Source organism: Lagenorhynchus albirostris, chromosome 2 (assembly GCF_949774975.1).
Source record: "Lagenorhynchus albirostris chromosome 2, mLagAlb1.1, whole genome shotgun sequence".
Classification (NCBI taxonomy): Eukaryota; Metazoa; Chordata; class Mammalia; order Artiodactyla; family Delphinidae; genus Lagenorhynchus; species Lagenorhynchus albirostris.
This window is the reverse complement of record NC_083096.1, coordinates 52,853,998-52,866,013: the sequence shown is the minus strand read 5'-3', so window position 1 is coordinate 52,866,013 and position 12,016 is coordinate 52,853,998. Positions and strand designations below refer to the sequence as shown.

At 45.0% G+C, this 12,016-nt stretch overlaps 1 protein-coding gene across 1 annotated transcript in view; it reads right to left on the bottom strand.

Moving 5' to 3' along the window:
- Nucleotides 1-12,016, bottom strand: part of ASTN1 (astrotactin 1) — a 325,315-nt gene that overhangs the window by 96,813 nt on the left and 216,486 nt on the right. The window contains exons 9-11 of the mRNA XM_060142171.1: nucleotides 9,739-9,813; nucleotides 2,580-2,717; nucleotides 1,914-2,064 (exon numbers count right to left, since the gene is read on the bottom strand). Coding sequence (XP_059998154.1) covers nucleotides 1,914-2,064; nucleotides 2,580-2,717; nucleotides 9,739-9,813 — 364 coding nt within the window. The remainder of the gene's footprint in view (nucleotides 1-1,913; nucleotides 2,065-2,579; nucleotides 2,718-9,738; nucleotides 9,814-12,016) is intronic.

The window sequence follows — 12,016 nt, the reverse complement described above, 5'->3', positions numbered from 1 at the left end:
TGCATATTCATCGGAACTATTCCTGCAAGCTCCGTCTCACAGAGCACGGTCTTAAAAGTACAAGAATACATCAGCACGGCAATATGCCAACTAAAAGGGGCTGGGATCACCAACAGAAGGCAAACCCTGAGGGGCTCAGAGAAAGGGCAGAGAAGTGGGAAGACATGGGGAATATATCCATGTGCACGTGTGTGCATGTGCGGGCATGCTCAAACTCGTATGAGGGTGGTAGGGGAGGGATGTTTACATGTGTGCACACACAGTGTTTCAGTACTTATAATGACCCACCCGAGAGAGCAGCAAGGAAGGAAAGGTTGAAATCTGGATGAAGACATGCAGGTTGAATAGTTTTTAAAAAATGTGTCTCAGCTGGGAACTCCATTAGACAGTGAAATTGTCTCCTGGGGGAGCCGCTTGGGAAGCTCATTGCGTAAGACATCTGAAAGCAGACTAGCTATAGGAAGGGGAGCACCTGGGACATCGACTCACCTCCTGGCTGCCTTTGGAAGACACGACCTAAAGAGCACTTTTCTTTGTGTTTTCCTGGTAGTCCTCTCTGTTCTGTCTTCCCTTCCTTTTGATGGACCGGCCAGGTCCTCTGCCTCCCTGCCCCTCAGCCCTCTCTCTTTCCATTTTCTTTTCTTTCTCTCTGTCCCTTCTCAGAGGAATCAGGCTCCTGCCAACTGCTGCCCAATCTGTGAAAGTCTGGGGAGGCCTTTGGGCTGAGAGAGTCGCACTCTGGACCCAGGTACATATCCATCTTTGATGGAGACTAGCTCCCTGGACAGGTGCTCAGAGACAGGGAAGTAGGGGGTGTGAAAGATGGAATTGGCCCCAGCATCCTTACAGCTTGCCCCTGCTCTGGGCCCCTTTACAAGAGCACAGCTGTCAGACTGGGAAGCAAGATGAGGCTCCATATCGTCTCCAGAGCTGGAAGCTCCCAGCTCTGCCCGGAAACCCTGCATAACAACGTGTCTCAGTGAATCACCTCTTCCTCTCTTTTATGCCAACTTTGTGTATGGCTTTCCTGTCTTTCTTCTCTACCCTGTTCCCTCTCCTCTCTGTCAGGATTGCATCATTCCACCCTCAAAAGAAGGGAAGGCTGAAACCTGACAATAAGTGTTGATGGGCATGAAAATGACTAATATAAAGGCCCCGGGAGCTGAAGCCTTGCCCATCTGCTCCTGCCTCCATTTACCTGCGTGGGTCCATCAATCTTCATATCCATGGCATGGGAGATAGCTTGCTCCACTCTAACCCAAACAGTCTTTCTAGTTCATAGCATCACATAGTCTACACGTAGCGAAAGTCCATATAGCCGATAAAGTAGAAAACCACATTTGGGGAAGCAGGACTTCGTTGCTATGGTCTCAAAGAGGACCTATTTCTATTTTTTCTCTACCATTCCTGGCATAACTTACTTCTTTCATCATTCTGGCCTTAGGTATGTGTCTTCTAAAATTTCCTATTATAGTCAATGTAATTTGATTCTTGGCAAAGGTAGGTTTCTTCTAGAATTTCCTACTATAGTAAATGCAGTCTATTTCCTACTAGAGTCAATATTATACTATTAAGCAGTTAATTCGTTCTCAAATCGTTTGAGGGGATCCCTCACCAACTAGAGCGCGAGACTGGCAAGAAAGAACCATGCTATACAGTTCATGACATTTTCCTAGGATGGTTATAGTACACACAGTAGGTGCTCCATAAATACCTCTTGATTAAATGACTCCATAAATGCCTCATCTCAGTCAAAAGAAAATTCATAGTGTAGACTAGACAGTAGTTACAACTAGGGAGGACTCAATCTTGACCCTCTCTTTTACTCACAGTATGCTTTCAACTCTAACTGCATTGTGTCTTATCCTGCGGCCCCTCCTTCTGAAATTACAAGCTCGACAGGGCAGACATACCACGCAACCAGTGGAGTCCAGCTTGCGATCTGAGATGCAACGGAAGTTCTTACTGCAGCCCCCATTATCCTTGCTGCAATCACGGACTGGTCCAAAGGAATCTAAGAGGACCTCCAGGCTGTCAAAGGAGGATGAGGTCATCAGCTCCTCTCTGTAGGGAGAAAGAGCAGGAGGTAGGAGGAGGCCAGGGGATGCCAGGTGCAACAGGTAGCCTCACATTCCACGTTGCTGTCTGGCCAACCGGATCATGTCTTACTCTCTCTTACAAATACTAAAGATCAACCATACTCTGAGCCTTGAACGAACAAATTATGGACATTCTCCATCTCTGGGAAATAAGCCAAGGCTGTAACTCCTGGTCAAAGAAGAAGGTCTCAACTCAGGCAAGGAAATTAACGCTTTATTGCCTGTCAGTCCTGAGGGCCTGTGGGAAGTGCTCATCAACTCTAATTTTATGACCTCTCTCGGTGCGTGAGACTTGGGGTGTGCAATATTGACCCAGGTAGCGTAGATCCTGGCACTGCATCTGGGGAATTGGAAGGCAGCCTGCCAACTTCTCCTTCCAACTTGTCTTGATTCCCTTCCCAGCACCTTGGGCGTTCAGGTAGTTTCCCACTCAGCCTCCCAAACCCATTGTGGGCCTCAGCGTCCCGAGGCTGGACTCACCTGACCTCCACAGCGTCCTCCATCACTGTCATGTCTGTCTTACACTTTGCTGAGGGGTTGATGGCCAGTTCAGCTGGTGGAATCACAAAGCTCTTGCTGAGGGGCAACCACATGCCCTCCCCGAGGGTGTAGGTGAATCTGCAGAGACACCCAACACCAGCTGGTTATGACTGGCGGGGTAAGCACCCCACTGGAGGACCTGGCACTCTACCTTCAGCTGCTTCCTTCTTAACCCTCGTAGTCCTCTCCAAAAAGGAGAGCTTGTTGTCATTTTATGGATGAGATGATCGAGTCTGAGGCAGGCAGAGAGGCCTACCTCTGCTCACGTGTCCAGCCGGTTGGAGAACTGATGATGGCATCCACTTGCCCGCTGTTAAAAAAATGTCTTTTTTTTTTTCATATCATAAGCCATCAAGTTCCAGTTTCCTTCAGATTTGAAACTGGGCTTCCCCGATCTTAAGTCAGATATAATTGGAAGCATTTTAATTGGAAAGATGTACCGGCCTCCCACCATTCCCATCCCCCACATTGCACACCCACAGTGGTAGCGACGGTTTCTCTCTGTGCCTGGAGGAGCCCTACCAAGGAGAAGAAAAGCTCCCTTTTTCTGGCTTCTATGGGATGGGAGTGGAAATGACTGAAGCCAGGAGCCTCCCAGGAGGAGAGAAGAGGGATGAAGAAGGTAGGCCCAGATGTATCCTCCGCACTCCTACCCACACCCCTAGCTAACGCCTAACCCGCAGGAGACAGGGAAGATTTTTCTTCTCTCTTATAACAAGGGCTAAAAGGAATAAAGGAATCAATCAGCATTTCACGGGAGAGCTTAAGGAAACCATGAGAGATTATTTGTTTATTTATTCATTCATTTTATTTCAAAGGCATTCAAATCCTCTGTGTTCACAGTCAAAAATAGTCCCTGGGATAAAAGCCAGCGTGGGTGGGATAGCACGAGGCTGTGGCAGTCTGGCGTCCCCTTCCCGCTTAAAGTGCAGGGAGGAACAATGGAAGGATGCGTACAATTAAACGGAACCAGCACCGGCTCCATTAGCAAGCTGGTCACAGAGCACCACTTCAGACTCCCTCTCCTTTCCCCTAACCTGCACACTCCCCTCTCCACTGCCCAGGTTGCCTGAGATGCTAGGAAACCAGACTGATGACATGAGATCTTTTATGAGACGTGTAGCCCTCTCCAGGACGCGGGCCACAGAGAATCCCCACTGACCAAGGCTCATGAGTTATAAGCAGCCAAGTCCTGTGATTTTCATCCACTCCCTGAACAACAGACCTGGGTAACAGAGCAGCTGAAAGAAGAGAAAGCAGGCACCCAGGGGAGAGGCAAAACCACTGAGCAAGTGGGACGTGGCCAGGATTGGGGAGATTCCTCCCTCATTCCCAGCAGTACTCTCAGTCCCCTACTTCCTGGACCTGTGGAGCAAACCTCTGCATTAAGCAGCATTGAAATAGCAGAGATCCTTTTTGCTCTGAAGGAGGCACTCGACTCTCCATGCCCACAGGAACAGGAGGCTAGGGTAGGGCTAGGTCAGTGCAGGAGTGGTCTCCACCAGGTGAGGGAGACCCATTACTAGGGGGACAGAAGAGGAAACCCACCACCCACTCTTCTGTGAAGCAACAGTTGCGCCACACACACACACACACACACACACACACACACACACACACACACACACACACACACACACACACACACACACACACACACACACACACACACACACACACACACACACACACACACACACACACACACAATCACCTGGCAAGATTAAGGAGCCAATTCAGGGCAGGTGATTGCCCCAAGGTGCCTGGAACCTGGGACTTAAGGAAGAATGTGGTTTGAAGGCAACAACATTTAAGTGAGTTTTGTAATGGGCGTTGTTAAGACAGGAAGACTCTAACAGGCAGGCTGAGGTGGGCACACCACTAATGTTACGCATAATACACTGTTTCAGAGAGGACATATGCAATATTGAAGGGTACCAGGGAGAAGGCGGTTTATTTGGACATAGGAGTTTTTGTTTTCTATTTCAGTTTTAAAATGACAAGTTTTGCATTGATGCAGAGCAACAGATCTGTGACCTGTAGCTTATAATTTCTGTAGCAGATTTTAGAAGACGGTTGGCAATTCTAGCATATTTCTTTTGGGAGGGAGATCCATGTCCATCCATCTCAGTTTTCCCTTCCTCCTCTGCATGCAGTAATCTTTCGAAAGGAAATGCAAACCACATCTTTCTCCAGCTGACACTGTTTAAGGGCACCCAGACCCACAGAACACAGTCCACATCTCCGAAGATGTCACACTTCAGCTTCTTCTTTCACCAAGCCCTGCTTCAAACTCTGTGTTCCTATAATGCAATCTGACCGTAACTCCAAAAGTCGTCCTCATTTTCTCGCCTCTTTGCCTTTGCTCTTAAAAGTCCTTCCTTCTGAATTTTCTTTCCTCTCTCCTTTGCCGCACTCCCACTCATCTTAAGACTCAGTTAAGGTCGCATCTCTTCCTGAAAGCCCTCCAGGGCCTTCATGCTCTTAGGCTGAGTAAGGGACTCTCTTCTGCATACGTGCACACGGTGCCTTGTCACCCCTGAGATGTTGATCTGCACTCATCTTTTCATGTGTCCATCACCATTCATAAGAATGTGCTCTCTTGGGAGGCAGAGGATGGTTCTTTGTCATCTTGTATCCCCACTGCCAAACATAATTTCTGACACAGGAATGTCACTCCATAAATATTTATTGACTGCTTGACAAGGAGATTTAGCTATGCTCTTTAGTTCGAACAGGCTGCTAGGGGAGATAATCCCAATTTTCCAATTTAAAGATAGAAATAGTGGTGAAAATTATTCTTCATTTAAAACAGGATATGGGTTAACCTCTGGGTTTGAACACATTCGATGTTTGAGATGGATCTGGGTTTGATAGGATAAAGAACTTCCTCAGAGCACAGAGACTTCTGAAACATGACACTCTACCAAGTTAACAAGAAAACCTTCACCCTCTGGTAGCGTCAAGGGGAAACATTATAGGGGAAGCAAAGGCAGGTGTGGGTAGAGACTAACCTTTATTGAGAACTTTCTAAAGGCAGGTGCTCTTAGAGTTGCCTCATTTATCCTCACAACAGCCCTCTGAGGTTAGTCATTTGGTTCCATTTTACCAAGCCATCAACCAACATTTTAAGAAGGTTTGCAGCCTCCCCAAGGTCGCCTCTCCATAAGTGGGAAGGAGGGGGGTGGGTCTGATTCTCAGAGTGTTGCTCAGAGCCGCTTTCCAGCCCATGTTGGCTCATGCGTATGAAATTCTAAAGTTTTCTTTTATCTGCAAAATCTACTGAGTGACTCCAAAAACTAAATATAGAACAAACTGTCAGAGGAAAGCTGCGTCCTAAAATCTCATCTATCCCTCATCCATGCAGATTTGGCAGGAACAACTTCAAAAAGCCACCGAAGACAAGTTGGGTGAATATCTGAAATGCTTTCCCAGGTTGGGCCTCCTCGCGTGACAGCTGGTGGTGACCACTGCAGTTAATGGCTCAGCTGTGGGCTGAGTCCTGCACATGGCCCTTTTGAACTAGAGCTGGAAATTTCTGTCCAGAAGCAAGCGCTTGCCAGAAAGCACTGGACAGAAAAAGCCTGTGCTCTCATCGTGGCTTGGCATGAAATAGAATGTGGGAAAACTGATAAATGGCTCTTAGCCTGGCATCTCCACCCTCTCCTAGGGCAAGCCATGCCAGAATGAGGTATTATTCCAAAGGATGCAGGTACCCATTAGGAGGAAGGTATCTGAGAGAAAAATTTGGTCTGTACTCACCCCTGCCACGAGAGGGCCTAGTGGAATGGAGTGATCCTAGCTACCACAGAAAGAACATCCTCAGTATCAGGCTGAGTTGGGTGAGGAGACTCATTCTGGAGATTCAGGGTTCCCTTGGACCCTTTGAGTCTAGCTTGGGCCCTTCCCAGGTTCTTTGGGATTACAGATTACCAAGGTTAGATTAGGTATCAAGGTTTTCTCCTAATCTGGCTAGGAAATACCTGACATGATCATCTACAGTTATTTATTGAAGACCAATTATGTTTAAAATAGTATGTTAGATATTAAATATTTAAAACCATATAGGGTGGGCTTCCCTGGTGGTGCAGTGGTTGAGAGTCCGCCTGCTGATGCAGGGGACACGGGATCATGCCCTGGTCCGGGAGGATCCCACATGCCGCGGAGCGGCTGGGCCCGGGAGCCATGGCCGCTGAGCCTGCGCGTCCGGAGCCTGTGCTCCGCAGGGGGAGAGGCCACAACAGTGAGAGGCCCACGTACTGCAAAAAAAAAAAAAAAAAACCATATAGGGTATTTCCCCGCCCTTCAGGAAGACAACCATTTCATTGGAGAAGAAAATAGGCAAATTAAAAATCAACATGAAATAAATAATTGACAAATAAATATTAAAGCTCGTATATATACAAATTTGGAAGGAGGAAGTCATTGTGGATTGATGCAATGGATTGGAGAAGCTTCAGGCCAGTGTTTCCCAATCCTGGGTACAGATTAGAATTACTGTGGTGTTTTAAAAAACACTCATGCCCTGGTCCCACCTCCCAGAACTTTTGAATTAATTGGTTTATTCTGGGTAAGATCATTGGTAATTTTTTTTTTTTTTTTTTTTTGCCACACCAGATGGCATGTGGGATCCTAGCTCCCCGACCAGGGATTGAACTCGTGGCCCCTGCCTTGAAAGCCCAGAGTCTTATCCACTCACTGGAGATTCTCATGGAGGGCCATGGTGGGAGAACAATTCTTAGATGAGACTGTAAATTCCTTGACGTCAGGGACTATCTTGGTCACATTTGTTTGGTCATATCTACATCATCTTGAACAGTACCTTGCAATAGTAGGTGCTCAATAGATGTTGAGTTTAGCTGAAACTGGGTCTAGACCATGGCAATGGGTAGTGTTTATAGTAGAAGAATATGCATAGAGGAGGGAGTCTGAGCAGATGTGCAGAGTGGGAAATATGCAAGTTGTCAGGGGCAGTGGATCAGTTAGAAGGTAGATTTGACTATGAATGGAAGGTTCTATAGGAGAAGAGCAGCTCATTAAGAGGGAGTTGTACATTGACATTCAATTGTGGAAAGATTTGAATGTCAGAATTTAAATTTTATTCCACAGTCCAGGGAAATATGCAGTGGCTTGGAATTTATCAAGACTCTAAATCATAAGTGAACAGAGTAGCAAGTAAATAGTCATTTAGCTCCTTTAAGAAATTGCAGTCACTGACCAGGTCATAGAATTTTCCAGACTGGCCATTGGCAGTTGGTTGACTCAGATCACAGGAGGTTCTCATTAAAATTCTTAGTACCTGAAATAAGGAGGTCATGATCTGGTGTTTTCATCTGAGAGACTAGTTACTGTTATGTTAGGGATCAAAATGTTTAAACACTTATTGATTAACCCACTGGCTTCTGAGATAGGTGACTGCATGGGTCAAACCACACATGTGATCCCCTCTGTAGTGACTGGGTATCACATCTAGTTGCTACTTAACAAACTTGAAAAGAACAAATGATGCTTGTGGGGATGGAAACACATTTTTTGAGCTGGTTCTACTCTAAAAGCAATTTCATTAAGGGCTTGGTTTTTCAAAGTGTTAGTTTCGGACCTTTAGGGGAGAGGGAACTTATCCATGTTAATAGAACTCCACCAGGCTCTCCATCTGCCTTATCTTTATCACCCTTCATAAGTTCCAACAGACCAGCAGCAGGAAAAAGGGAGAAAAAAGTTTGCCAAATAATACATCATTGTTGGAAAGTTTAAATGCCCGAGTCATAGTCTAAGGAATACAGCTACACCTCTTGCAGCACAAATCCTCAAAAGCAGCCTGTGGCCAATGTCATTAACATGACCCAGCCCATCCCTGGAGAGACATCGGGAGAGAAGAGGGCAAGGGAGGGCTCTGTGAGGAAGTGGCTCTGTGAATCGGCGCTCTAGCTAGGAGCGTGCCTTAGGAGAGCACGGCAGTGGCAGAGCCCAGTGCATCCAAGGCAGCAGGGAGGAGAAGGAGAAGCTGAGGCAGAGAAGCCAGCTCCAGGAGGCAAATGCAGGAGCAAAATGAACACCAAGGCCAGGACTGGCTGACAGAGAGGGTCTGGGGAAGGGGTGTGGAAAGACGGCAGTGAACAGGCGAGACTCCTCACAGTGTACGAGTGCAGTGAACAAAAGGAAGCAGGTTTTCCATTCGCTCACCATTCCTCCAGTATGGCTACGCAGTCGCTTAATGCCTCCTTTGACATCAAACACTCGGGAAGGACTATTTACTTCCTCTCCCAGAGGGCTTGCTCGTGAAGGGAGAGGTATTCGTGTCCATACCTCCTGCACAAGCACAATCTCTGGCACTTAGAGGGTACTCAGTTGATGCACGTTAAGTGAAAAATAGATTGACAGACTGAAGAAACGGATGATAAGATCTTAGCTTGGAAATAAACTTGTGTTCCAGCTAAGGTCTGGCGTGAATTAAACTTCATGAAAATCTCCTAGTTCATGGCTGGCACCCAAATTCTTCCTCTGCTTGCTGACTTTTCTAATATGTACCATTCCCAGGTGTCTAGGTAGAAATTTGGGAGGGACTAGAAACATCCAATTGGCTTAGAAGGGTGGTAGATTAAAGAAAATGATAATGAGGTATAGCTGAGAAAGGAGGGAGGCAGGGATGGGAGGGATTAATTTTGAACAACTTAAGTCTTTATGAGAAAGGTGCAAATTAGATGCAAAATGAAGAGGCAAAAACTAACATTAGTTGCTTGTTCTGTGCCAGGGGCTTTCCCTGCATTATCTCATATACTCCTCACAACAATACAGCAAGGCATGTAATGAAGCTCTGTTTAACAAATGTGGAAACTGGGGGCTCCAAGAGGTTAAGTAAATGACTGGGGGTCACAGAGCAGGCAAGGAAGGAAGCCAGGACCCCAACAGAATCTGTCCGGCCTCAACATCCTCCATGATGTCACTGGATGAAGGAGGGCAAACGCTGCTGTTACTAGGAGGGCAGAATGACTACAAGTGTTCCACATTTTATAAATTACCACTAGGAAAGAAAGGTCAGTGGGAAGTGGGACATGGGGCTTGCAGAGATATATAAGCAAGTCCCTAGACAACAACTTACCTGAATATTTTATCAGAAGGTTGTTCTCCCAAAACCAGGTCAAAGCCTCGCTGAAATATTGTATAAGGCCAAGGCCTGAAAGGAGAAATGGCATGCAATTAAAGTCAACCAACAAACACTCCCTGAATGTCTACTCTGTGCCAGTTACCATCCCAGGTTCTGGAGACCCAAAGACAAAGAGGACACAGTCCCTCAAGAATCTCACTAAAGTGAGCTTACAAGACCTGGAATGCTGGAACCCAACCAAGAACAGGATCAATGCAAAAATCACTGACCCACTAGGAAAAGTGGAATTTAATAGACATGACAGCTGGAACTCTGTACAGAGTAAAATTATAATAATGTCCGTAAGATGTTATGGAGAAACCCAAACGAACTTTTTGGCCAACCCAATAGATTTAACAGACACTTAGCTTTGCTTCACTGAAGAAAGAGAAGCAGTATGATTTCTTGGAAAGATGAAGCCTCTGGAATCAGACAGTTCTGAGTTCCAACTCTGTTCTGCTGTTGAGCCAACTGTCTACCTTTGGGCAGATTATTTGCCTTGTTGAGTCTAATTTCATCACTTGTAAAAATAGATTTGCTAATAGCTGCTTCACAGACCACTGTGAAGATGAAGCAAACCTTTTAGGCGAACGTCACAGTTCATGTGGGGTCCTCAACATGCCCCCTTTCCCTCAAAATGACATGAAGGTTCTGGGTCTTTGACAGCTTCCAGATGGTTTCAATCATTATAATGTCACTCATTCAATCAGAAACAACTGAAATGGTATTTTTGAATAAGACTTAAATACGGGTCTCTCTAGTGAGCATCTGGACGTCACATGTACTTGAAAGTAACAAATCTATTCCTTTTCAATAGTATATATCTCTTCACTAACCCAGATGGCCAACCTCAAAATTATTTACTCCTTCAAGCAAGACATATAAAGCCCGGCCTTGTGCAGGTGCTAGATATTGTGCACATGGGGTGAACTGGGCCCTTGCTCTCATGGAACATACAGTCTCCAGTATAACCCAATCACACCAACCCAATAACCTAATTACTGAGGATTTTACTGTAGACATGCCTTTGGTTTTCAAGGACTACAAAAAGTCAGGAGAATAAATTGACATAATTATTTGGGACTAAATCTAATACTAGGAATTGACCCAGTGGTTGTCAATGAGGGTGGTGTCACCAATAGAGAGTATCTGGGGAAATTTAGGGCAGCTGCCCTTGAATGACACAATGATTGCAGGACATTACTGGCACTTAGAAGGCAGGTCTGGAAGGCAAGAATACAGCAGTGCTCAGAATAGCCCTGCACAACAAAAAAATTCCCCCGTGTCCCGCAAACTTCTGAATGTCTTGCTGCACATTTATGTAGAAAAAACCTGCTTATAATTATCTGAGCCTAGATGCTAACTCCATTTACACACAAGCAACAAAGCAGCTTGTACTGTTTTAATACAAGATGAATTGTCTAGGTGCATAACTACCATGTAAATTAAGAGAAGATTATACACTATTATTTAGGAATTTTACCAAGATTTGTTCATAAGTTTGGAAAATCACATCATTGTCTACAATGCTGCTCATGGTCTTTGAATCACCAATACAGCATGTCTGTTTCAGTCTAATTGCTCTTACATATATCGTGTATTGCATATTACTTTACATATTATATTTTGGTGAATCTACATTAGACGCAAATGTCTGTCAACTTTATTATCTCTTCCATTGTAATATTGCAGAAAATTTATACATTAAGATAGTTATATCATTATAAACTATATCTTAGCATTTCTCTTAATTACTATTAAGATATATATATATATTTACTTGTGTGTATTTAGATTTTATTATATATGAATTTAAGGATTATAAAAAAGGTTAAGTTTATTTGTCATAAAATAGGGTGTTGGGTCTGATAGGGTTGAGAACCACCAACTTAACCCAACCAGCTAACCAATTAACTACTTGAACGAGTTGGTAGTTCCAAGGGGAGGCCATTGGGACTCCTTAAGGGAGTGGCTGGGATGAATACATTTCTTTTCCATGCTCACTATTTATAAACACTTTATTCCTGGAATTCAATTTAGAAATACCCTGAGGCAACTAGCATTGGCTCCAAACAGTACCCAAACACTGTACTGTGAATCACCCCTACATCAAATAAATAGCCCGTGTGTTTTTCATGTTTGTTCTGTTCTGGGGTTTGAATCTGATATTTTTTTGCTGAACAGTGAGTGGTGGCTTGTGAGCAGCTAAAAAATATGCACTAATTCAAGAAAA